This window comes from Herpailurus yagouaroundi, unplaced genomic scaffold (genome assembly GCF_014898765.1).
Source record: "Herpailurus yagouaroundi ecotype Mexico unplaced genomic scaffold, PumYag 186, whole genome shotgun sequence".
Taxonomy (NCBI): Eukaryota; Metazoa; Chordata; class Mammalia; order Carnivora; family Felidae; genus Herpailurus; species Herpailurus yagouaroundi.
In genome coordinates, this window is record NW_024412417.1 from 29,378,103 (window position 1) to 29,405,769 (window position 27,667).

At 42.4% G+C, this 27,667-nt stretch overlaps 1 protein-coding gene and 1 long non-coding RNA gene across 2 annotated transcripts in view; both read left to right on the forward strand.

Annotated features, from left to right (window-relative positions):
* Positions 1 to 27,667, forward strand: part of DEPTOR (DEP domain containing MTOR interacting protein) — a 139,135-nt gene that overhangs the window by 78,172 nt on the left and 33,296 nt on the right. Inside the window, exons 5-8 of the mRNA XM_040494318.1 lie at positions 15,096 to 15,281; positions 17,432 to 17,566; positions 23,833 to 23,903; positions 25,923 to 26,027. Coding sequence (XP_040350252.1) covers positions 15,096 to 15,281; positions 17,432 to 17,566; positions 23,833 to 23,903; positions 25,923 to 26,027 — 497 coding nt within the window. The remainder of the gene's footprint in view (positions 1 to 15,095; positions 15,282 to 17,431; positions 17,567 to 23,832; positions 23,904 to 25,922; positions 26,028 to 27,667) is intronic.
* Positions 17,580 to 18,393, forward strand: LOC121042912 (uncharacterized). The gene is made up of 2 exons (XR_005796524.1): positions 17,580 to 18,096; positions 18,341 to 18,393. It is a non-coding gene; the product is annotated as an uncharacterized LOC121042912 (long non-coding RNA).

Consider the following 27,667-nt stretch of genomic DNA (forward strand, 5'->3'; position numbering starts at 1 on the left):
AAGAAAGAAAGAAAGAAAGAAAAAAGTGTTAAATGAATGGATGGCGGTAGTGACCACTTATTGAAACCTTACCATTTGCTGGGCACAGTGCTGAGTATTTATACCAGCTAGCGTTCTTTCAGTATAAGCAGCCCCAATCATTATTTGCTTTAAACATAGGCAGAGCTAGCTGACAGTTAAAGGAAACATTGAAAAACCAGATGCCTGGAGAAGTACTAGAGCAGCTCTTGGGGATCCACTTGCCAGGAACTAGTGACAAAAGGGCCATCCCTTCCAGCCACCTAGAGCCAGGAAATTAGCTCCGTGCTAAACCCTAGGGAGTGACTGATTGGCTGAACCTGGGTCACCTGTCCACGTCTTGACCCTAGATGGGCAGAACCCTTTGACTGACAGACTCACCAGGTAGGGGAGGGATGCTTTAGGTAAGCACAAGTGATAGACTGTTCTTTACTGGTGTTAGTTCATTTCATCCTCTACCCTAAGATCAGTGCACTTGGTATTGTTATTCCTGTTGTTTTAGATGACAGTATACAGTATTTGGCACTAGTATAATCATTCTTAGCTCTTTCATGTTAAACTTTGAATAGGAACAAAAATACTGCTTGGAGAGAATATTTTCTCAGTCCACTTTCAATAATTATTTCAAGCACAATCTTTATCAACAGCCATCGTCTAATAAAATTGTTTTACCTTCTCAATTTAGAATCTCTGGGAATTATCCCACTGTGCCTTCTGATATGCTTTGGCTCCGTTTCACTTTTTATTGTAGCTGAATCCAAAGCAAGAAGAAACGTGTACACAGCCATAATGTTGTTGCAGTGTAAACATAAGGGAGCAAGGTTGCTTGGGAAAGTCAAGGGCTGATGCATTGGCACACATTGAAGTGTTGATTTTGGTTAAAGGAAAACAGGTCTTGTAGCTACACCAGGATTTAACTATTAGAAAGTGTGAAGGGAATAAGAGATACCTTAGCTCATGTAATCTTCCAAAAGAGTGCAATGCATAAGGAACAGAGGCCTTTTGTCGACAGTGTCGGAAATGTAAACATTTCAGTCTTTAGTTGACATTAGTATAACTTGTCAGGTCTACAGACACTGATCTAGCCACAGGCAGCATTTGGCTCTGAAGCATGCACTCCTACCAACTCCTGCCTTGCTCCTGACGGCTTGTTGTCCAGTGTCCCAGCTGTACATAGTCCTCAGTTTATCCAAATGCAGCATTTCTTTAACAACACGAGGAAGTCTTAGAGGCACACAATCTCTGTGCAGTTGAAGTATATGGAAACTATGCAGTCTTGTATTAAGTACTACTCAGTTAGGTGTTGTGTGGCAGTTTAAGGACTCAGCTGGTTTTCAGTGGTCATTTTTAGTGGGACGTGTAGACGAGTGTCTCAGGTATAGTAGAAACACGTATCAGGGTGGAATGGACAATTCAGATTTTGGATCAGGATATGACTCTTCTCTCTCCCACTGGTCAGGAAACTGTGATGTTAAGTCCTGGCTACTGATGGACACAAGTTTGACCACAGCCCTCCAGGCAGGGTGGAGGCAGGTGAGACAGAAAGTTAAGAGGCTCTCCTTTAAGGAGTGAAATTTCTCCATTCGCTTTTACATCACAGACCATTCTTGTAGCTCTAGAAAGTCCCCAACTTGCCGCCTCTGGCTCTAGATTCTCAGCCACTCACGCTAACTCACTTCTCTTAGCTGAGGGTCCCCTCTCAGACAGTCTGTCTGGATTGTCTTTTGGGTTCGGACCTACAGCTCCTCCTCCTCGCTCCCTCCTCCCCTCTTCCACCAGGATTGGCCAAACAAGCTGAAGCATATTAGTACCCTGGAGTGATTGCTAGGTGTAAAACTGACCATTTGGTCAACTCTGATTGGTGTGACTATGCAACAGGATTAAGTTAAAAATTAAAGAAGGAGTTATACACACACACACACACACACACACACACACACACACACACCACATACATATCCAGATTGCAGTTGGGAAAATATGTGTTAATTAATATTCATAACCAATTTTAATCTGATTTGGAGAATAATGTTTTTATAGAGTTATTTAAAAAGTTATTTTATTTTATTTAATGTTTATTTCTGAGAGAGAGTGCGAGTGGGGGAGGGACAAAGAGAGAGGGGGGAGATGCAGAATCTGAAGCAGGCTCCAGGCTCTGAGCTGTCAGCATAGACCCCGATGCAGGGCTCAAACCCATGAACCGTGAGATCACTACCTGAGCCGAAGTCAGATGCTTAACTGACTGAGCCACCCAGGTGCTCCTATACAAGTTATTTTAAAATTGACATAAAATTCTAAAGGCTCTAACATTTTATCTAGCTTTTTTCTCTAAAAAGTTCTCCTTCACTTTCTTCTCTGTCCCAGTGATGACATTGGACCCAGTAAGGAGGCCCCCCCAACCCCTCACCGCTCCTTCTATCCATTTTATTGTAGCCACTCCTTTGGCTCCTGCCCAGGTTTCAGTGTGGTTGGAGATTACCAAAGCCGCCATGTCCAGGGAGAAGGGGAAGGTGCTGGTTTTTAACCACTGGCTCATTCCCGTCTCTCTGAGGTCCTCTTTTTTTTTTTTTTTTTTAATATAATTTATTGTCAAATTGGCTTCCATACAACACCCAGTGCTCATTCCAACAAGTGCCCTCCTCAATGCCCGTTGCCCACTTTCCCCTTTCCCCCACCCCCCCTCCACCATCAGTTTGTTCTCTGTATTTAACAGTCTCTTATGGTTTGCCTCCCACCCTCTCTGTTTGTAACCTTTTTTTCCCCCTTCCCTTCCCCCATGGTCTTCTGTTAAGTTTCTCAAGATCCTTATATGAGTGAAAACATATGCTATCTGTTTTTGTCTGACTGACTTATTTCACTTAGCATAATACCCTCCAGTTCCATCCACGTTGCTACATATGGCAGGACTTCTGAAGTCCTCTTTGACAGTTGCTGAGAGCATAATCTCGAGCAGGGATTCCTATCAAGTCGGAACATAATGTGCTTCCTCATCAAAATGAAGGAAATAGGATGGGGGACATAGTGTGAAGGGGAAAAAGACTGCGGTAAGAACAACCCTCGATTCTTTGGCTATCAGAAGCTCGGGATAAGAGTTACCTTCTATGACAGATAGCTCTCAAAGTGTTACACTTAAAGGGATGAACTTGTTCGGTGCTTAGCTGGTCTGTTCCTATGGAAAACCAGCCCCTACTCTAGACCCATCGTGCTTCCAATGGAAACATGATGTGAGCCATAAATGCAAACCATAGATATACTTTTAACTTTTCTCATGGCCACAGTAAAAACAGTAGAGGCGGGTGAAATTCATCTCCGTAATATATTTTAACTCACTGTCTCCAAAATACCACTTCAAAATGTAATCAACATGAAAAATACCAGTCAGCTATTTTATGTTCTTATTTTTCATACTCAATATTTTAAGATCCAGTGCAGATTTTACACTTACAGCTCATCTCAATTGGGACTCGCCACCCCTCAAGGCTTGGCAGCCACATGTGACCTGTGGCTGCTACTCTGGAGAGCCTCCCTCTAGACCTTTTTGAAACCAGTGCAGGGCAGGGTGATATCCTGGTGAGTGTGTATGTCATTTTTCAGTTCCTCATCTCAGAGATCTTTGTCTGTGGCTAAATTCCTGAATGTTTGTGTTAAAGAAGCACCTTGTTACCTATACTTTGCAGTGTTGGTTTGGACACCCCCATAAAGCTGGGTGCCAGCGACACAAATTTCTGGAACGGTGACGACAATTCTCCCTTCCCCAGCACACTGATTTCACAATCATATTTTCTTTCACCTCTGTTTTTTTAATATTCCCTTTGATTTTTAAATATTTCCACAAGTCAGAAATTGTTGACTGCCATCACTTAGACTGGTTCTCTCATTACTCAGAAAGGGCTTATCCAGTATATAACCCAAAGTTCTGGAGCACTTTCTTAAATTTCTGCTCTTCATTGTGGGATCCTTTGGATTTTTGATGACAGCAGAACAATATTATTAATGGTGCATTGGCGTTATTGTGACCTTTCAGACATCCATGTGTCCCTGTATGTTTTTAACTTCACTTGTGTTGGTTAAAAGATGAAGTTATTGTAATTTCTTTTCCACAAATGTAAAAATTGAGGCCGAGGGACTGTCCATAACCAGTTCAATCACAGGGGAGTCAGAGATGAGTTGCTGGAAGGCATATCTTTTGTCTGTGTGACTTTATGTCTTATCCCTCTTGGCCTCTGAATCAAGCATCGTTTGTTACAAGGTGTGGGCTGCAAATAAACAGAAAGCATTTGTTTTTTGAGCTTTTAATTTCACGTCTCTAAGCCTGGGTTTGGAACAGCATCAGGATTCTGTTTTGCCGCAAATAACAGCAAATGTAGTAATGACGGGCTTGAATAGAGCAGTTCCTGGAACAGCTCAGGCAGCAAGCTGTTCCAGGTGGAGAATCCTGGGCTGGTAAGAGGTGGATATAGCCCCATCCATCTCTGTGTGGCCCTTCCTAATGGATGCCAGGCCTCAAGTCTGCACTGTGGGCAGGAAGAAGATAGAATGGCCGAGAGCTGTCACCTAGCAAGACTGCTTTTCTTTAGGAAAGGTTGCCTTTCCCAGGGAATTGTACCTATATCACATGGGCCAGAACTATGTCACATGGTCACCCCTTGGTGGAAGGCAATCAGTGAACTAATGCTTTTACCCAGGCACACTGCTACCCTGAGCAAATAATAAAGGCGGAAGAAAGAGAGAATGTGTTTTGGACAGCAGCCAGCATTGTCATCCACAAGGACAAATGTCTTTATCATTAAGTGACTATGGGATCTTCCCTGTGAAACATGGGCTTCCAAGGAATAGTTTTCTTCTTTTGTCCACACACGGAGTTCCTTATTGCTCTAAGTGATATTTGAAACAGAAGGGAACTGAGGTTAATGTCTTAGTTTGGACCACTGCACCGTGATTATCTTAACATTAGGGGGCTTCTGGGGTGAATGGGAATTGTCTGTATTATATTTTGCTGCCTTTCTATGAATCTAAAATGATTTCAAAATATAAAGTTTATCTTTTAAAAAGTAGGCAAGGATTTTCCAATATCTATATCCCTTTTTGGTATAAGAAAAGGTGAATACAGATATAAATGATATAGAAAATATAGGAAGACAGTTTTTTTTTTTTTAAAAAAAAACAACCTAAATCTCACCACTGATTTCTTTCTTTTTTGAATATCTTCTTTTTCCTATTTTGAATGTACCATACTCTTCAGTCTCATAAGGAGCACCTGATAAATTGCTCTACAGTAAAGTTACAGCACATTCTGTGGTAACCTTTCTGGGAAGAGTTAGAAATTGCCATCTGGGTGGCATAACGACAGATACTCAGATCAATAGAACAGAATAGGGAACCCAGAAATGGACCCACAAACGTACGGCCAACTGATTTTTGACAAAGCAGGAAAGAATATCCAATGGAATAAAGACAGTCTTTTCAGCAAGTGGGGCTGGGAAAACTGGACAGCGACATGGAGAAGAATGAACCTGGACCACTTTCTTACACCAGACACAAAAACAAACTCAAATGGATGAAAGACCTAAATGTAAGATAGGAAGCCATGAAAATCCTCAAGGAGAAAGCAGGCAAAAACCTCTTTGATCTTGGCCGCAGCAACTTCTTACTCAACACGTCTCCACAGGCAAGGGAAACAAAAGCAAAAATGAACTACTGGGACCTCATCAAAATAAAAAGCTTCTGCACAGCGAAGGAAACAAGCAGCAAAACTAAAAGGCAACCGACGGAATGGGAGAAGATATTTGCAAACAACATATCAGATAAAGGGTTAGTATCCAAAATCTATAAAGAACTTATCAAACTCAACACCCAAAAAAACCACAAATAATCCAGTGAAGAAATGGGCAAAAGACATGAATAGACACTTCTCCAAAGAAGACATCCAGATGGGCAACTGACACATGAAAAAATGCTCAACATCTCTCATCATCAGGGAAATACAAATCAAAACCACAATGAGATACCACCTCATACCTGTCAGAATGGCTAACATTAACAACTCAGGCAACAACAGGTGTTGGCCAGGATGCGGAGAAAGAGGATCTCTTGCATTGTCGGTGGGAATGCAAGCTGGTGCAGCCACTCTGGAAACCAGTATGGAGATTTCTCAAAAAATTAAAATAGAACTACCTACGACCCAGCAATTGCACTAGTAGGTATTTATCCAAGGGATACAAGTATGCTGTTTCGAAGGGACACATGTACCTTGATGTTTATGGCAGCACTACCAACAATAGCCAAAGTACAGAAAAAGCCCAAATGTCCATCGATGGATGAATGGATAAAGAAGATGTGGTGTGTATATATATATATATATACAATGGAGTATTACTCGGCAATCAAAAAGAATGAAATCTTGCCATTTGCAACTACGTGGATGGAACTAGAGGATATTATGCTAAGTGAAATTAGTCAGAGAAAGACAAATATCATATGGCTTCACTCATATGAGGACTTTAAGACACAGAACAAATGAACATAAGGAAGGGGAGCAAAAATAATATAAAAACAGGGAGGGGGACAAAACATAAGAGATTCTTAAATATGGAGAACAAACAGAGGGTTACTAGAGGGGTTGTGGAAGGGGGATGGGCTAAATGGTAAGGGGCATTAAGGAACCTACTCCTGAAATCATTGTTGCACTAAATGCTAATTTGGATGTAAATTAAGAAAATTAAACTAAAAAAAAGAAAGAAACTCAGCACCATGGCCACCAAAAAAAAAAAAAAAATGCCATCTGGGAATCGGGCTTTGGTAGGTTTTCACCTGCCATGGTTCCTGGGTACTTCTAGCATCACACTGGATATCCTTCTCCATGTTGTTGGCCCTGCTGAATTGATCTGGTGTAGGTTGGATGCCTCCTTTTCTTCCAGAACACCTAAAGTTGCTTCCAGATTCTTCCCCTACATGGGTGATGTCTGCAAAGGCTTATACCTTGGAAAGGTATCTTTTGGGTACTGATACCTTGGGCCCTCAAGGAAACCCACACATGGCCAACATTAATGGAGTGCCTCTAAGGACCAGAAACTATAATGGGCTTTCTTACCTATGTTATGCAATTAGTTCTTAAACTCATATTACAGATGAATATAATTGAAGCTCAGGGCAGTTAAGTAACTTAGTAAAGACTAGGCATTCAGCACTGAACAAAACATGAGTATCAAGATGAATAATCTTGAGGATTCTGCCAGTGTTTTCTCAGGCTGAGTAAAATGGAAAGTGAAAAAAATCATCTGTATAATTTGGACAAATACAGTGTAGTTCATCATTTAAAAACAAAACAAAACAAAACAATACAACAGAGTGAAGCTGGTGTTCAACCCAGGGCCATCTGAGACCGTCATTGTTCTGTTCTTTCAATAAGCAGTTTCAAGGTAATAAATGTTTTGGCCTGGTGAGGAGTTTTGTGGAAATCTGCCCATCCAAATTGCCTTCTGTAAACTATAGACAGGAATAAATGAGAGAAAAGCAAATTCTGTTTTGTGTGTGTGTGTGTGTGTGTGTTTGTAAGCTTATTCACTTCCTCATTTGGCATTGTTATATCTTTGGTTGGGAAACAGTCTAGCCAGGAGATTACAAGATGGGGTTCCAGAGTCAACCTGTCAGTGTTTCTGTCTTGGACCTTCCAGTTAATAACTATGGAACCTTGGGTAAGTTTACCTTGTGTAATCCTGTTTTCTCATCTGTAAAATGGGAATAATCATAATAGCTCTCCCATAGTGCTGCTATGAGACCTGAATGATATAATCATGCATGTGCTATTAAGCATAGGACCTAGCACAGAGTGTCACTCAACAAATGCTAGCCGATTCTTACTCTCATTATTGTTATCAATATTCTCAGCATCAGATGCCTTGGTGGGGTAGAGCTTAATATAAGTGTGATGGCTTCATCCATGCTGGCCTTACACAGTATGTTATACACACTCCGTGATGAATGTATACATGTGAAATAAATCAACACTGAGGTGCTTTCATTAGGCCTTTGGATTTATGCCAAGAAGCCCAAAAGATCTAGAACAGAGTTACAAAGTTTTTTCATTGACTTTTGTATATGAGATACTCCATTTCCTGGACAAAATAAATTTGGTTTTAGACCTCTCTGTGCTCTTGGTATGATTTAGTCTCTGAAAAACATACCCTTTGTTCTGAGTTTTATCACTAACAAAGGTTCTAGTCCTTGGAAGGCACCCAGCTATTATTTAATGATGCATAGTGAAGAATAAAACATACTTTGACCTGCCATCTGTTTATTACCTTTACATTTCTGGCTGTAAGACATGGAGGCTGCAGAAACCTACACAATCACAATACTATGTTTTGATTTTCTTCTTTTCTGCCATCTTTACTAGACTCACTTTGATCCTGGTTCCTCACCTCCTTTCAATCAATTAAATTGGTGTAATTGGGTTCTGGCTTTGTGACTGTGTTTTGTTTTAGTATTGTCAGCTAATAGGACTTTATACTCTAAAACCAATTTCCTGTTTTCATATCCTCTTATTACTGTTGTCAGTGCTCAGGAAGTAATTATTTTAGTTCTCTGACTCACTGTTGTTATTGCCTTTTGAAGAGTTTTATATTCCAGGCACCTAGCACTGTCCTTACATGGCATAGGCACTTAAATACAATTGCTCAATGTTCTTGAATCAAGGACTTTTGCTCCTTTGGGAAGCAGGGCTCTTTCAACTCCTGCATCCCCTTTAGGATGGTTTGAGATGGGTGGCTACAGCCTTCAGTATATCTCAGATTTAAAAAAAATAGCTTTGACCTTCTGTTGTAGTTCATTCTCAGTTCTGGTTTTCCACCAAACACATTAATAAAAAGCATTATATTAGTATTTTTTTTTTTTTTTAGTCTTGACAGTCTGTAAAATCTGCAATATACTAAGTGACCTGAGATGCTTGGACTCTGAAGGACTAGTCTGAAGGACTGTGTATTAGCAAGAGCAGGGAGACCAAAGCGTGCAAAGACTTCCCTGGATGCGTGAAACAGCTGAAAGCCTTGGTCTTATTGGCAGAGAGGGTGCAATATTTTCATACAGAGAACTGATTAGCCTTTTAGAAGCGCTAAGACTGAGGACTAGATCAGCCATCTGTTTATCCCTGAGGTTTGTCAATACTATTAGGCAAGGTCTGCAGATGCTAAGTGGTCCTTTGGGGAGGAGGTACAGGGATGTATGAGGTAAGAAAGCAGGTGAGGAGTGGGATAGAGTGACAGCCCTGATGGCCCAGAATGATCTTTCACCCACCACTGTACCCTGGGGGAAGGGTGAGCCACACCCACCTGTGCCACTGTGGAGGACGATGATGATGAAGATGCCAGTCATGGCAGCTGGTGAGGGTTTCCTCTCTTTCAGGTGACCTTGAAGGCCTTTTAGGTTTGACACCAGTTTACATGTGTAGTATGGTCCCCCCATCCTCATCCTTGCTGATCTTTCTTCTTAACCGTGACAGCCATTATCCTTATCTCCCCTCTGCTTAAGCCTTCTTTTTACACTGCTAAATTGCTTACGTGATCCCAGATCCAAAACCACCCTTTATTTTGTTGTTGTTGTTTATTTATTTATTTTGTGTGTGAGTGAGAGAGAGAGGGCACAGGAGAGGGGCAGAGAGAGAGAGAGAGAGAGGGAGAGGGAGAGAGAGAATATCCCAAGCAGGCTCTGCACTAACAGCTCTGCACCAACTCCACAGTGTTAATGCAGAGCCCGACACGGGGCTTGAACCCACGAACCATGAGATCATGACCTGAGCTGAAATCAAGAGTCAGATGCTTAACTAACTGAGCTACCCAGGTGCCCCGAGACCATCCTATAAAAGATTTGATGAAGTGCATCCCGGGAGCAGTTGGTGTCTGTGCATACTCTCCCCTCACTCCTGTCCATCTCCCCTTATCACACTGCCGGATTCAGTTCACTTACTTCACGATACCTGTTGTGTTAGGTCATTTGCCAGCAGACATTTCAAGGATAGATGAAAGTATGTGACCTTCCTCCCTTCAACTAGATAAGTAGCTTAAAATGTCTTCTATATTCAGCTGAGTTTGTAGGTTTCAAGATGATAAATGTTTATATTCATCCTTAGATTATATGTGTCAGTAGAGTAGAAGCCAATTTCCCCTCTTGTAGATAATCACTTTTTTTAAAAAAGTTTATTTTCAGAAAGAGAGAGAATGAGTGGAGGAAGCAGAGAGAGAGAGAGAGAGAGAGAGAGAGAGAGAGAGAGAGAATCCCCAGCAGCCCCATGCTGAGAGTGCAGAGCCTGATATGGGGCTCCAAGTCATGAACCGAGAGATCATGACTTGAGCCAAAATCAAGAATTGGACACTTACCCAACTGAGCCACCCAGGTGTCCCGATAATCACTTTTAAAAATCTCTTTGTGTTTGTTAAAGTCATCCTAACAACTTATAAGAGAAAAACATAGCCACATTATCCACAAAAAGTCAACTATGTCACTTTGTTATTTTGGTAGATTACATGCCATTTCCTTCATGCTTTCTGAAAAGTAAAGGCACACTGCAAATCAGGATCTATTTTCTCTTACCAAATATCAACAACATTGTGAGCTTAGTGCTTCTAGAACCCCCACTTTCATAAGCAATTAGACCCTCTTGTATTTAATGGCTTTAGCTTTCTGGCTGTGGCTGCTTTTTCTCCTGTTTTATATCTATTTTGATACCAAGCCAAGTCAAGTCCTTTGGGAATGCCACCAGTATAAAAGGGAAGTCTTCATAAGTCCCAGGAATATAAATTGAATGAGTCAATAATTACCACTTTTTAATTACAACTGTAATTATAAGAGCACAACCAGAATATTGCAGGATTATTTTTTTTTTTTAACCTCAATACCCAGGATTTGTGGTCTCACTGCTTTGAAGAATAAAGAGGTGGATGCAAAATATAATGAGCAGTAGGCAAAAGTTTATTAGAGTATAAGATCAGGGTATGAAAGCTCTCTTTACTGAGGGGGGAACCTCTGAAAGTGAATGCTCCTGGCAATAGGCAAGGATCTTTGTTTTCCGAGGTTCTGGTCAGCACCCCAACCCTTCCCCCTTGTTCCTTCACAGGTCCTACCCTTATTGGCTTGATAGCTCTGGGTGCTGAGTTGTCCATTCCTGATGGGCTCGATTCCATTATATGAGGGGTGGTCTATGGCCATACCTTCCTTGTAGGTCATACTTTAATGGTCTACTAGTTATTTTTAGTTAGGTCTTTTTTTCAAATTCCTGAGAGGAACCTGAGGGTGAGAAGTGGTGTCTGTTACATTCTTAAGATGAACCTTATCCCTGAGGGGGTTTGCTGTGGTCAGACACTCCCAGCATTGTTCCAAAATAGGTGTTTTTCCCCACTCAGGAACCTCAGGTCCTATCCTTTCCCTCTCTGCCTACTGAATCCTACCTTTCCCCATAATAATACTAGATCTTGAATGTTCACTTTGAATATTCTCTCTTCTTACTTATTCCTGTTTACAGCTTCATATTCTCAAGGAGCAAAGAATGAAGTTTATTGAATTGTTCGTGACACCACATTTACTCTAAATAAAAGTCCCGTATAGTGTTGAGATCTGAGAAGTGAAGGACTGGAACAGTCTCCAGATTTAGAGACACCAGTCACAGTCTGCCAATTGATTTGTCTTTCCTTCCCTTTAATTTTTTCCCCCATAGTTGAGGTAATTTCTTCTGTGTTTAGCAAAAAGCAAGACTCCTATGTAGCAAATGGTTTTGTATTTAATATAGAGAATGTCATGTTAAAGTATGGAGAGAACCAATTCCTTTTTCTTTCCGGAATACGAACTATATGTCATTTAGCCATTGTGTATTTCTTGAGACTCTACATATGTAATTTATGGCTATAAAAATGGCTTTCTTCATCTAGTTACTTCCTAAAACGTCCTGTGTCTTAACTCACTCCCTACTTCTTGTTTTTGTCTCTTCTGAGATTTAAACATCTCCCATTGGAATAGTTGCCAATCTAGATCTGGATATCTGGTTAAGATTCCGTATTTTTCATGAGTGAAAAGGTGACAGACCTGTGTGTGGGAGATGGGTGATGTGTTCTTTGAAAGAAGGGCAGAAAAGGCAGAAGAAACAGGTTCTGTGCAGAAACTTAAATGACCAAAGGCTGCAGTCAATCTTTATGAGTCTAAGAACGAGAAGACTTAAACCACTAGATTTCAGTAGATTCCAGATGACATTCCGAATCTCTCACACCAGTTATTCCATTTCTTCTTCACAGCAAAGCCGTACAAACTTAAAATGTTTAATAAACTGCCCAAATCACTCCGCCAGTAAGTTGGCGAACTGGGATCAAAACTGACGTCATCGGATTCTAGAACGATTGCTTTTTATTGCATGCAACTCATTTCTAGAAGTTATTCGGCATAAGAAAATGTTGAGTAAAGTCCCAGCTTACTTGTTTTGTTATTATATGAAACAGGGTATGGGCTTGAAAGGATGAACAGAACAGGTGTCACATTGCAGTCACCACGCTAAGATAGATGGCTGGGATAGTGTGCGCCACTTAGCAGGTGCTCACATTGTCGGATACATGAATGATGCCTTGTGTGACTGGTTGATGCTATAGTATGGCTTCTACCTGTGCTCTTTAAGCTTTTGTAACTACGATTATCTGTTTTATACCTAAGGCTACACTCACAAACAAAGCAAGTGCGCGGTATTCAGTGTTCATGTCATTAAACTTTTAATAAGAGAGAGAGAAAAAGAACCCTTTTAGAAGCAACATAACTCATTGAAAACAATGCGAGTGACACATGCAATTGTCATTTTTCTATTCTGAGAGGAGAATTGGACTCCAGCTATGCCAGCCACACAGCTGGGGGATGAACACATGGAGATACTCAGTTCACAGTGTGGCTGCTCCTCACACACTAAAATCCAAATAAGTCCTTGAAACTTGCAGTGGGGTGTTAAATATGGTGCATCATAAAATTGAATTCCCAGAAGCCAAATGGCAATATATCATCAGTACATGCTGGTAACTGTGAAAACAACAGTGATTATGAAATAATAAATGTATAATTGTTTGAGTTCTTACAATCTGCTTGCATTATGTTAAACAGGTATGGTCTACTATCGAATCCAATTTTTCTTTTCCCTGATTTGGTCACGGTTAAGGTCATTTACACTATTGGAGAGAGAATGTGATGAATAAGGACTATTTAAATTTAACCCTTTTATCTTATCTTAGGTGCTCAGTTTATCCTCTGAGCCATAGGTAGTGGAGAGCTAGGGAGGTGGAGAATGGAGAATGGGTATGACTTTAACCCTTGGTCAGTATTTAAAGCCTGAGGAGATTAAATTGATAGTCATATTTCCGCTTCAATTAAAAACACTTTTTAGGGGCACCAGGGTGGCTCAGTCTGTTAAGCATCTGACTTCAGCTCAGGAGGTGATCTCATGGTCCATGGGTTTGAGTCCCACGTCAGGCTGTATGCTAACAGCTCAGATCCTAGAGCCTGCTTTGGATCCTGTGTCTCCCTCTCTCTCTGCCCCTCCCCCACTCATGTTCTATCTCTCTGTCTCTCTCAAAAATAAATAAACACTAAAAAAATACTTTCTAAGGTACTTTTAGCCATTATGGAATTTGTTTGGATTCAGAATTTTTTTCTGGATTTATTTATTAGCAGGGCTAATGTTTCATATAATTCACAGTCCAAAGAGAAAACAGTAGATGTCAATAAATGTATATAGAACTGTGTATTTTCAGGTTGTAATTTAAGATACTGTTGCCAAGGTCAACCTGAGGATTCAAAGAATCTTAATAAACTCAGAAAAGTCTGCCAGAAATAAATAACTTACCTACAAAATTTTATTATAGTATTTTCGAATGTAGTGATGTAGTAAATTTCTATAAAAATTTGACTATCCAAAAAAGAACCACTTTGTGTAGATATCATATCAAAGTGTAATTGGCTTATCTCTTGGTTCAGGATGCATTCAGCATCTCCCAAATCCAAGGATGCATTATTTATTAAGAACATGCAGAACTACCCCTGAATTAAGTATATTTGTCTTTGGGGCCAACATCATTCACTTCACCAAAGTGACTAGTTTATCACCATTTGAAGAGTGTGAAACACCCATATGAATCATTAAGTTAAACGTTGGCAGTGGACTCTCTTAATAGGGACCCACCTTTTTGAGACTCTGATATCCATGTAACCAGAAGAATTACTCATAGCAAGTGTGCACAATAAATACAGCTACACCCCAAGCTTGCATTTGCTGACCCAGCACGGTCATACCACGAGCCCACAGATTGGTTTAGGGGGAAGTGGTATAGACTAGCCGCTAAACAGTTTAAAGTTAGGTTGTGTCCTGGATATGCTGCTTATCTACCTGTCACAGACTATTCACTTCCAGCCTTTTATGGAGTACCTACTCTGAGCCAAACACATGGTAGTCTAGGATTTCAAGATGCCGGAATGATTAACGGTCTGGGCCCTTAAGCAGAGTGACTTAGTTGGGAGAAAAAGATGTGCTCTCCCCACCACCAAAACAAACAAGCAAACAAACGGTATGGAGTCTCTATTATTTTTGCAACTCCCTGAGTCTTTAATTATTTCCAAATAAAAAAGTTGAAAAATAATTGCATGTGTTGCTATGGGACTAGCACTTTGCTGCGTACTGGGGACACAGGGCTAAATGAAGCCGTGATCACTGCCCCAGAGAGCCTAGAGTTGAGTGGGAAAGGCAGGGAAGTGAATGGATAATGCAGGTGCAGTGTGGTAAGTGCTCAGATGGAGGGAGGTTCAGTAGGGGCTGGGGCAACACCAGGAAGAGTCTGACTTAGATCAGGGTTGAGGTCAGGCAGAGCTCTCCTGGAGGAATTGATTAGAAAATTTCTAAAGTGCACGGTACAGAAGGAATTTGGGACCATGTGTGGATTAAAAGCTCATGGCGGCATCTGTAGAATTAAACTCTTTCTTAAGACTTTTGTCCCCATTGGGTGGAATCTTCTGGCTGCAGTGCTCAGTGGCCAGGATGCCAGTCATGCTCGTCTGTTCTTTCTCCTCAGTGTCCAACAAGCACCCATTTGTGGACAGCAACCTTCTCTACCAGTTCAGAATGAACTTCCGGCGGAGGCGCAGACTGATGGAGCTGCTCAATGAGAAGTCCCCCTCTTCCCAGGAAACTCATGACAGTCCCTTCTGCCTGAGGAAGCAGAGCCACGACAATCGGAAATCCACCAGTTTTATGTCCGGTATGTCAGTTTCACCATGTAACTGATCACATGCATTTGTCTTTTGAGAAGTATTAGGGTAATAACTCAGCATTGTGAAATTAGTTTCTCCAGCACATTTTTTTTTAAATTTTTTTTTTCAACGTTTATTTATTTTTGGGACAGAGAGAGACAGAGCATGAAGGGGGGAGGGGCAGAGAGAGAGGGAGACACAGAATCGGAAACAGGCTCCAGGCTCTGAGCCATCAGCCCAGAGCCCGACGCGGGGCTCGAACTCACGGACCGCGAGATCGTGACCTGGCTGAAGTCGGCCGCTTAACCGACTGCGCCACCCAGGCGCCCCTCTCCAGCACATTTTTATTTATTCATAACCAAGAAGTATGGGGTGGAGGGCAGGGAAACCCAGCATTACCAAATTGTTCCTGGGCTGTCAACTTAGATGTCATGAAGATCGTTTTATAAAATAAGTATTTACATTATACAAGACCTCTTAACCTCTCATTTTGCCTTACTTGCTTTTCATTGATAAACAGTTCTTATATGTCATTAATTATCCAGTTTTCTAAATCACAGCACTGAAAAACTGTGTGCTTTAATGGTAAATAAAGACTTCTGAGGGCATAGACAAGTCAAAGGCAACTGATTGTCAACCTGTCATGAAGGGGTGACCCAGAACAAAGAAAAATTGTGAAAAGCAAACAGAGGAGCTCGTAAAGCCTCGGACGTTACATGGAAGGTCAAACAGTCCCATATTTACAATGAACCTTGACAGAAATGATGCTGACAGATGTTCACAAAGATAACCCCACTCGTCCGGAAAAGGTTAACTTGATGTGTCATTTGAAGAAGAGGGGTACTTAAAGGGATATCTTCAACTCCTCTGAAAACTTGGCATTGACTCAAGGAACTGGTTGGCCTAAGGTTTGGAAATTCTGGGCTTCACCTGAAACTCGGGGCACAATGAAAATGTGTGTCTTGAAAATGTGGTTATTTGTGGGAGGTGCAAGAGTACTTGTAGCTATATGGAGTCCTTTCTGTGCCCCTGGCACTGGGCTAGGCTTATGTGCCTGAATTTTATTAATTCTCACAACATCCTAAAGAGGAAGGACTTTTCTTATCCCCATTTTATGGGTGGAGAAACTGAGGCTTGGAACAATGGAGGGGCTTACCCAAGGTCACACCATTAGAAAGTGGTGGACAGAGCTGGATCTCACACCGGTTCTGTCTTAACTCTCTCTATTTCTGCTCTCTCCTCCCCAATCTCCCTCGCCCTGGAGCTCCTTGGACACAGCCAGGGTGGAAGAAAGAATGAAGCAAGAGGAGAGAGTAAGCACTAGAGGGTCAGGTGTGTGCACACACACATCACGTGTTCCTCAGGGTCGCAGGTCGCAGTCTCCCACAAATGCCGAGTACCTGTTCACGTTCTTACTAGCTCTAAGGTTTGCCGGTTTCTTGTGGACCCAATAGACCCGAAAAGTGACACTGATGAGAAAGAGGATATAGTGGCCATGGTCACCATAAAATCCAGTAGTTATTTTGTGCTTTCCATGTTCCAGGCACTAAGCGGGATGCTCTCTACCTACGGCTTCTTTCGTTTGAACACACACCTTCTCCTCTCCCTGTTGAGAGCCACCAGCTCTGTGGCAAAGAGAACCAGATCAGATCACAAAACTGCTGCCTCACATACACTTCCAAAGCCGAAACGTGTTAATGTGTGTTAATCTCCTTCTTCAACGGCTCTGGGTGATTCATGACTTGCTATTAGATCGGGAGGCATTTATTATTACTGTTAATCCATTAAGTGTATAGCCGGCAGTTAATTTACCCCCTTCCAGGGATTGCCTAGCATGGATGGGCTCGGTCGTTCTCGAAATAACGTTTTATATGGCTGCGTACTTTCACGTACATTATATAACCCACTCCTTGTACCGATCCTGTTGCATTATACCCACTTCACAGCTGGGGAAATTGAAGCTCAGAGAACTGAGGCGAGTGGCCTCAGGTGATGCTATTAGCGAGTGGAAGGCTGCAAGTCGGATTCTTGCTCCTCTGACTCCGAGGCCAGGGTGCCTTTTTCTGGCACGTGTGACGCGCCTGCTGTGTCTCGTGGCTGAAAACCCGTATGTCTCATGGCCGTCGCCCTCCTGACTGTGTGTTTCTGGCCCGCACAGTCAGCCCCAGCAAGGAGATCAAGATCGTGTCTGCGGTGCGGAGAAGCAGCATGAGCAGCTGTGGCAGCAGTGGCTACTTTAGCAGCAGCCCCACCCTCAGCAGCAGCCCCCCTGTGCTCTGCAATCCCAAGTCCGGTGAGTGGCCGAAAGGCAGCCCCGTTTCTGGCTGGGGCTGTGGGGCACTTGGGACATGTGCGGGCTGCGTTCCTTGGGAAGCAGATTCTCAGACGGGGGAGGCTAGTGCGTGGGAATCTTGTGACAGCATGCTCGTGGAGCCAAGGCCTGTCGAGAGGAAGGGAAGCACGCAGATTTGGGCAGAGGGAGAATCGGGCTGCAGTGTAGCGTCAGGGAAGGCTGCACTGACCCCAAGGGGAGCTCTGGAGGTGGGATGGCCCTTCACAATTGTCCCAAATTGGGACTCAACTCTGTTAAACCCTCATGTTAACCAGTCATTTGATGTTGGCTGCCCTGGGAGGAGGGCCTGACCGTGGGCAAGGCAGCTCTCTTCAGAGGTCGTTCCAAAGACAGTTGAAGGTATCAGCTGGGAGATGCCCCTCAGTCCTGAAGAGAGTTTGAACAGATGCAGAGGTCTTTGGGGCCTTAGCACCCCCAAGGAAGAAGCACAGATCTGTGCAAAACCCAACTATCCCCGGAAATGACTCTTGGTGCCTTGCAGTTTCTTTTTTTAAAAAAAAATTTTTTTTCAATGTTTATTTATTTTTGGAACAGAGAGAGACAGAGTATGAATGGGGGAGGGGCAGAGAGAGAGGGAGACACAGAATCGGAAACAGGCTCCAGGCTCTGAGCCATCAGCCCAGAGCCTGACGCGGGGCTTGAACTCACGGACCGCGAGATCGTGACCTGGCTGAAGTCGGACGCTTAACCGACTGCGCCACCCAGGCGCCCCAGGTGCCTTGCAGTTTCAAAATCTACTGATCAAACTGCATGGCCTTTACATTCCAGAAAAAAAAAAAAAATCTAGGTACAAAGATTGTCGATGAGCTTGTGCTTAGACACAATTCCTCCTTGACCCAATCAGTTCTTCAGCCCACAGGAACCTGTAACTCACAGATACGACCACCTTCTCAAAGTCCGTTACCCACCTCTTTCCTAGGATTAGATTGCGTGGTCTCTGATGGTAATAATCACTGCCTTGAAAATCCCCCCGACTCCATTTGTTTAGTGCCCTGTTCACCCTCAGTTCAGTATATCACCTTCAGGGAAGGGAATTCATTCCTTTTGCTCTTGTTCCCTCATCGCCAGATTTGGGGGTACAAAGATGGAAGGTCATGACCGGTTCCCTCAGTGAACGTATCCTCTCTTTGGGGCCAGGGAGCATGTGTTAGAATAAGGACCAATAGATGTTGTTCAAAGGGTTTTAAGAGAAAACTCTGTTAGGCAAGTGGTATTTTACTTAATCTAACGTTTTGCTGCGTTCTGGAGGATTAGCTAAAGAATAGAGTTGTAACCTGCAGCAAATGAATGAAGAAACTTGTTTCCACACTGACTCTGCCTGGAAATCATTGAGCACCCATATGCTACCAGGTTTTCAATTAATGAAACACTGGTGATAAGGCAGAATGAGAAAGGAGGGCTATATTCTTAGAACTAGGCTTTTTGAAGCCCTGATCGAAATCTGATAGGTGTATCTAAAGTTAGAAGCAAAAGAATTCAGCTTCCGGAAGGGGTCAGCTATGCTAAAGCCATTTTGCATGCTTTCCACTGCATACAATAGTAGAATGAGAACAGAGTGTTAATTGCTTAAATGAACTACACATCTGCATTCCCTGAGGTGGGTTTGTATTGTTTCCTCTTTCTCCTTATGCCTTGTCACAAAGGGAAACGTTTACTGATAAGCAGGCAGCAAAGAAAGGTCAGGTTGCCTTTTTTGGGACTCTGCTGTGGTTGTCTCTATTGTTTTAATTGTGGTTTGTAAGTCCTACCTCTTACCTATATTCTGACAAGCTTCTCCCTCACTCTTAAGAGGGTTCCCAAGGTACAGTGAGCTTATGTGTGATTATTTTTCTCAAGCAGATAAACAGACCTTCACAGTAAGACATTTAAAATTTGGGGCGCCTGGGTGGCGCAGTCGGTTAAACGTCCGACTTCAGCCAGGTCACGATCTCGCGGTCCGTGAGTTCGAGCCCCGCGTCGGGCTCTGGGCTGATGGCTCAGAGCCTGGAGCCTGTTTCCGATTCTGTGTCTCCCTCTCTCTCTGCCCCTCCCCCGTTCATGCTCTGTCTTTCTCTGTCCCAAAAATAAATAAACGTTGAAAAAAAAATTAAAAAAAATAAAATAAAATAAAATTAATCATTATATTTATATCTGGATGTATTTTTTAGAACTATGTATAAAAGCCCTAAACCAGACCAAAAAAAAAAAAAAAAGTACTAGAGATATTACCATAATTGGTGTCCTTGTGATGAGTAAATAACTTCCCAAGGATTCAGAAAGAGAAAGCTAACACATAATTCCCTGGGCTTCAGGGTTTCTATCTTTTTTCAACAGAAGAAGGAGAAAGTGTATTAAAATAAATACTTTTATTTATAATTTATTTTATTTTATTGGTATAGTGATCAAATATTACAGTATAGTGTGATTCAAAACCATGATAAAATATCATCTCACACCTGTTAGAATGGCTATTATCAAAAAGACAAAAGATAACAAGTGCTGGCAAGGGTGTGGAGGAAGAGGGACTCCCATGCACTGTTGCTGGGAATGCAAACTGATGCAGCCACCATGGGAAACAGTATGGGGCTCCTCAAAAAATTAAAAATAGAACTACCATATGATCTAGCCATTCCATTTCTGGGTACTTATCCAAAGGAAAGGAAGTTACTCAAAATGTTATCTGCACCCCATGTCCCTTGCAGCATTATTTACAATAGCCAAGACATGGAAACAAACTAAGGGTCCATTGATCGATGAATGCATAAAGAAAATGAGGTGTATTTATACACAATGGAATATTACTCAGTCATAAGAAGAAGGAAATCCTGCTGTTCGCAACACCATGGATGGAATTTGAGGGCATTATGCTATGTGAAATAAGTGAAACAGATAAATATGTGGTCTCACTAATATGTGGAATCTAAAAAGAAGAAAAACAAACTTACACAGAGAACAGATTGATTGTTGCCAGAGGAATGGGTGAGGGTGGTCAAATGGTACAAACTTGCAATTATAAAATAAACAAGTCCTGGGGCTCCTGGGTGGCTCAGTCGGTTAAGCCTCGGACTCTTGGTCTTGACTCACATCATGATCTGGCGGTTTGTGAGTTCGAGACCCGCATCAGGCTCTGCGCTGACCATGCAGAGCCTGTTTGGGATTCTCTCTGTCTGCCCCTCTTCTGTTCTTGCTCTCTCTCTCTCTCTCTCTCTCTCTCTCTCTCTCTCTCTCTCTCTAAATAAAGCTTTAAAAATAAAATAAATAAGTCCTGGGGGTGTAATATACAGCATGGTCACTATAGATAATCGTACTGTGTTGTGTATTTGAAAGTTGCTAAGAAAATAAATCTTAAAAGTTCTCATCACAAGAAAAGAATGTTGTAGCTATGTGAGGTGAGGGGTGTTAACTAGACTTATTGTGGTGATCACTGCACAAAACATATACATATATTGAATAATTATGTTAAAACCTGAAACTAATATTATTTTATATGTCAGTTATATCTCAGTAACAGGAAAGAGAATGTGTATTAAGGTAGGTGGTCACTACTGTCAGATATTACAGTACGTGTGATTTCTATACCCGAATTCATTCACCCAGACAGGATTATCTTGGGTAGGGAGAGAATTGTGTGACAGGGAATTGAAAGGTCTCAGTCCTCAACCAAGGACCTCTTCTCTTACATCCTGTTCATCTAAGAGGTTCTTTTCTTGGTTTTGACCTACTCCCTCTTTTTGGGGGGGAACATAAATTCATTTTCTCTTTTATGAGCTACCTGAAAGCAAAAGTAAGCATCTGGCCACCTGTCATCTCAACAAGAAGCATGTCATTGCCTTTAACTGAGAGGGTGTTCGTTAGGGCCAGACTACCTGGTGGCTCATCTGGGTCTCACCCCATGCTGCCTTTTCTTTTTCTGCTGCACACGTGTTCTAGGACTGACATCTGACCTCTGAGTGCTGCCGGCAAAGGGAATTGGAGGCTCACACTTTGCTGGGTTAGGGGCCTGGCCATGGCCCCTCCAGTTTCTTTGTGATACCCAAGTTCATGATCTCTGAATAACTGGATTAGGATGGTCCCTGGCTCCCCATTCGCTGGCTTTTCTAGACACCGAAGCAGTCCCCTCTCCAGTGCTTAGTGAGCACAGGATGGATGGAGAAGTTCATTACATGGTCCCTCTTTTCCCTTTCCGTGGGGTCAGTCACCCAAGTCAACCGCAACCCAGAAGCGGATGATCCTCCTTCTAATATAGTGTCAGAAGGTCAATAGTGGCCTCAGGCTCTGTCACTTACCTTACTTTGTCTCATCACATAGGCATTTTATGATCTCACATCATCACAGGAAGGGTGAGTACAGGACAATACGATATTTTGAGAGACAGACTACTTCACATGACTTTTATTACCATGTATTATTATAATTGTTCTATTTTATTGCTAGTTATTGGTACTGATCTCTTACTGCGACTAATTTATAAATTAAGCTTTATCATAGGTATGTATGTATAGGAAAAAAAGTAGTATATGTAGGGTTCAGTACTGTCCATGGTTTCAGGCACCCACTGGGGATCTTGGAACGTATCCCCGTAGGTAAGAAGGGACCACCATATTGACAGGTTTTTAGGCAGACAGCAAGTCCAGAATTGGCTGCTGTGCTTGCTGCCTTGGTGGGCAATAGCAGTCAGCTGATAAGAACAGATGTCTGAGGAGGACAGCACATTACTACCTTCCAGAGATTTTGAGTCCTTTCTTCTGCTTACAGAGAGGGCAGAGCATGGGAGGAACCATATTGTACTGTGGCTCATGGGTGCTGGCATCTAATGCCTGAGTTGGAATCCTGATTCTGCTAATTAGGTTGAGACCTTGAACAAAACTATTTAACTTTTCTTTCTTTCTTTTTTTTTTTTTTTTCAACGTTTATTTATTTTTGGGACAGAGAGAGACAGAGCATGAACGGGGGAGGGGCAGAGAGAGAGGGAGACACAGAATCGGAAACAGGCTCCAGGCTCCGAGCCATCAGCCCAGAGCCTGATGCGGGGCTCGAACTCACAGACTGCGAGATCGTGACCTGGCTGAAGTCGGACGCTTAACCGACTGCGCCACCCAGGCACCCCTAACTTTTCTTTCTTTTAAACATTTTTTTAAAGTTTATTTTTGAAAGAAAGAGAAAGTGCACAGGAGGGGAAGGGCAGAGAGAGACAGAGACAGAGACAGGATCCCAAGCAGGCTCTGTGCTGTCAGCATGGAGCCCAGTGCAGGGCCAGATCTCATTAACTGTGCAGTCATGACCTGAGGCAAAATCAAGAGTCAGATGCTTAACCCACTGAGCCACCCAGGCATCCCGAAGCTATTTAACTCTTCTAAACTCATGTTTTCCCCCGAATAAAATAGGGACAACGAAGAGCCTAATAAAATAGGGACAATAAAGAGCCTAACTAAACAGTACTCGTGATGATTAAATGACATAATATATTTGAAGTCTCTGGCATAGTACCTAGCACATGCTGCATATGTGGAACATTTCTCTAATATTACTACTGAGGGAAAAAGGCAGTGAATGTGTACACGCAGCCTGGATATTGGTCAGAAAATAAGTGAAGCTTGGGTGAGTGGTTGTGTGCAGTATGTTGTGTGGGGTTAGCTCTTGAAACGTGGCTATCAGACTGCTAGAGGCAGATTTTTCTCTTAACTTTGACCTGTTGAATACAGGATTCCAAAGAAAGAAATGTGAGAACTAGAAAACCTTTTCTTTTTTTTAAATTTATTTATTTTTGAGAGAGAAAGAGCATTTGCAAGTGGGGGAGGGGCAGAGGAAGGGGCACAGAGGATCCAAAGTGGGCTCTGTACTGAGAGCACTATGCGGGGTTCGAACTCATGAGCCATGAGATCATGACCTGAGTCGAAGTCGGTCGCTCAACCAACTGAGCCACTCAGGGCCCTGAAAACTTTCTCTTTATAGAAAAATAGCATCCCACTCCTTATCCCCACCGTTGGCATCTGGCTTCCCTTCACCCTGTGCTGTTTCTTCTTTCTGTGGTTCTGTAAGTTAGGCTTAGGGTTTTTCACGTTTGCTAATATTTTGTCTGTATTCAGCCAGAGTATAAACTGTGAGGCAGGGATCTTTGCCACGTGTGCTCAGTGATGGTCGTAGATGAGGCAGTCAGTAAATATCTGCTGAATGAATGATCAAGGGACCAGAAGGGTTTGCACCTTGACCTTGTGTCTGTCTTACAGTGTTGAAGAGACCCGTAACTTCAGAGGAACTCCTGACTCCCGGGGCTCCATATGCAAGGAAGACATTCACGGTAGGCTCATCATCTGGGTTTTTTCTCCTGCTCGTGCCATGTCAGCATGTCAGTGTCTGAATGTGTAGCTGAGGGACAGAATTGAAAACCTTCTAATTTTCCTTTTGTTTTGGGGCATAATTATAACAATGGATTTTCTTGACCCTTAGGCACTAAAATGCATTAGGACCTGACGTGAGTTATGATTCATACAGCATTTTAAACTCCTTTTGCTGAGGCCTAAAGAAAAAATTTCCATTACTTAGTCTAATATAATTACAGACTTTAAGGTGAATGGTGGTGCAAATCATGCCAATAATCCCTTCTGTGTTGCAGTTAATCCTAACAATCATTTAAGATATTAGAGGAGTCTTCAGGGGAAAAAAGAAAACCATGAGACACTTTGTTCTGCCATAAGGAATGTTGCTTCTGACGATGCTAAGCATGTCTTGAGTTCTATAAACAAGCACAGGATTTTAGAGCACTGTGTACCTGTGAGCTCCTCTTGGCCACCTGCTGCTTCTCGGAGGTTCTCCAGCCTTCTTTCTACAACTACCTGCCCCAGTGGCTTCCTTCAAATGGAATCGGAGTGCTCTGCTTGACAGCATCTTGCCCTCTCTCCTTCCTCAGCCTCTTCCTCTCAGTCTCTCCCCGAAACCACATCAACATCCTCTTTAAAACACTTCTCCTTTTCCTCCAGCTTTCTAACTTTTGTTTTATTTCCCCAGGGACCAAAAAAACCAAACCAAAACAAACAAACAAACAAAAAAAAAACCTTCCCACACCCATTCGGGCTGCAAACATTCGTCGTGGGCACTGAGGAGTTTAGATAGGATGGGCCCAGTCATAGCCAGCGAGTATGAAGAAAGCACCAGAAATATGTCTGTATCAGGGGAAATGATAAACGATACCTTTGGAAGTGAAATTAGGTATAATGAACGAATAGCAGTAAACCCTCAAGCCGGTGAAGGGCTTAAACATCTTTTTTGAGATTGTTTACAAAAATTGCATTTGCTGGGGTGCCTGGGTGGCTCAGTCGGTTAAGCATCTGACTCTTGATTTCGGCTCAGGTCATGATCTCACAGTTCGTGAGATCGAGCCCCTCATCGGGAGCCTGCTTGGGATTCTCTGTCTCCTTCTCTCTCTGTCCCTCCCCCCCTCGTGCTCTCCCCATGTCTGTCTCTCTCTCAAAATAAATAAACATTTTTTAAAAATTGCAATTTCTTCCCTGCCTTGCCCTCAGTCTCCAGCAATTGAGAAACAGTTGATTATAGTTTTAAGTATTTTGGGGGGGGGGGAGGGTCTTAAATTTAAATGCCAGCATTGCTAGTGATTGTGAACGTGTGTCATCTGTATTTCAGTTGGGGTGTATATTAAAGACACGTCTGAGAGCTGCACAGGGAATGTAACTGCCAATTCTAATGATTCTCTAGGGAAAGGCACCCTCCAGTTTCAAACAGCTTTTGGACTAGTACCTACTTGTAAATTGTGGACTTGATGTACTTTACTCACTTTCTTTTCTTGGTAGAGGTTGTGTTTCAAGAAAGCCCAAACTTTTCCTATTTCCCACTGTTAAGTAATATAAATTGTTTCTTTGGACTCGAAGGATGTAGCAAGAACATCAAGAAAGTATCTTTTGGACCCTGGGGAAAAGAATAAACTTGGAACAGAAATTGGGTCTGGAGAGAAATTTCAACCATATTTTCATAGTCTTCTAAATTTTCCATTTGAGCCTGATATTAAATTGCATAGCAGCCTAAGAAGAAGGCAATCTGCCAGTTATTTACTGAGTAGTGCCCTCGCAGAGAAAGCTTCTTTCTGCCTAACAGGTGTCCCCTGACCACCTTTTCTGCATAGATATGCCTGTGTTTGTGATAGAAACAAAGTGTTCTGTTCTCCTGACAAGCTACAGATGGAGTTGAGGAGAAGAGATATGCCAGCGCATATACTTAACCCTGGGCTGGTTTTCCTTCTCTTGGAAGGACAGGCAAATTGCCAGGGACCGTCTTCTAGATTGCTAATTGTGGTTTTCCTCTCCAGATTGTTGGTGACGCCGTTGGTTGGGGCTTTGTGGTGCGAGGAAGTAAGCCATGCCACATTCAGGCCGTGGACCCCAGCGGCCCTGCGGCAGCGGCGGGAATGAAGGTACCAACAATCCAGCAATGTCTAAGTACCTCTAGCCTCGTTTTCTTGCTCTCTTGATCTCCCTGAGTGTTTTGGTCTCATTTTGGACCAGTTTCCTTTTCCCTTTCTGGAGAGGGTTGAAATGAAGCCAAGAGTGTGTCATGCAGCAACTAGGAGGAAAAGGTTTCCTATTGCTCTGATGGTACATCATTGGTCTCCAACCCTTCCTTGGTTTTTCACATCTCTCCCCTTAACCAATACTGACTTTGAACATAAAATAGTTGCTTTTTGCTGAAGTCTTATATAATAACTCTACTGCTTTGATTATATACAAAGTGTATTCCTGGAGGATTTATACAGCCAGTGGAACATGCTTAGACCATATGAGATGGCAAATAGTGAGAAAAAGAAGGCAGAGGTGATAGAATTTGGAAGAGGAGATCTGGATTCCCATTTTGGTTCTGCTAATTTCTAGCTATTTGACTTTGCACGAGTTCTGGAACTATCTCAGAGCCTGTTTCCTCCTCTCTGAAACAATAATCATATTTCCTTCTGCTGTTTTGTGGATTAAATATGTGGAAACACTTTATAATGCACAAAGCAAGACACAAACATCAGAAAAATTGAATGAATTGTGAGAGATTTTTGAAAATAACTTTTAGATATTTTTTGGTGCTAAAATAATGCATATAGAGTTAAGATTTAGAAAATACAGACCAGCAGAAAAAAAACTATAATTGCTTATAATCTTTCATAAGTAAGAGATAACCACTATTAACATTAGGCAGCTTTACTGAGTATAATTGACATGTGTATCTCTGTTGACACTTTGATTTATATTCTTCCAGACTACTTATACATACATATACATACGTACATGTATAAATATATATGTATTTATATCTATGCATTGGTTTCTTAAGCTTTTTTAATTGAAACGTAATTAACATATAAATGTACACAATAAGTGTACACGTAGTGATTTGACAATCCTATAGATTACTCAGCGCTCACCAGCATAAGTGTAGTCACCATCTGTCACGTCGTTTTTATTTATACAAAAATATGATATGCTATGAGAGGATGTTGAGAGCATTGGTTTTCTGCTTCAAAAGACCTCTACCTACCCCAGTTTTGTTGTGTCATCTGTAAAACAGTTCACAGAGTACGCTTAATGTCTTAATTATCTGGGCCCTTGGGAGGACGCACAAGGCTAGAAGGCAACAGATCATTCCTCTGCTCATGTCTTCTACACCCTCCACCTCTCCCATCAGTCCTTTTCCTGGAGCAGTAAACCAGTAAAGCAATAGGCATGACTTGGCTCTGCACAGCTCTGATTTCTAGCACTTACCCTCTGGCACCGGATTACCCAGTGGCAGAGAAAGGGGGGCGGCAGAGACCAGCTCAAGGGTGCACAGAGCACAGATTACAGCCAGTCTGGGTAATCAGTGCTGTGTGATGAGGGGTTCACTCTGCCCCCTGATTTGAACACATCATTCATGCAGCGAGCCAGAGGCTCACCGGGTCTTGTGCTCTGGACCAGCTGCAGAAGCCTTGTTGGCCCTGTGTGTCTGTGTGACAGGCCCTTCCTTCCTACCTCCTTGGTCTGCAGTGGGCACAGCACCAAAGATACTCAGAGCAGGAAAGTTGGCCAGGAGCAT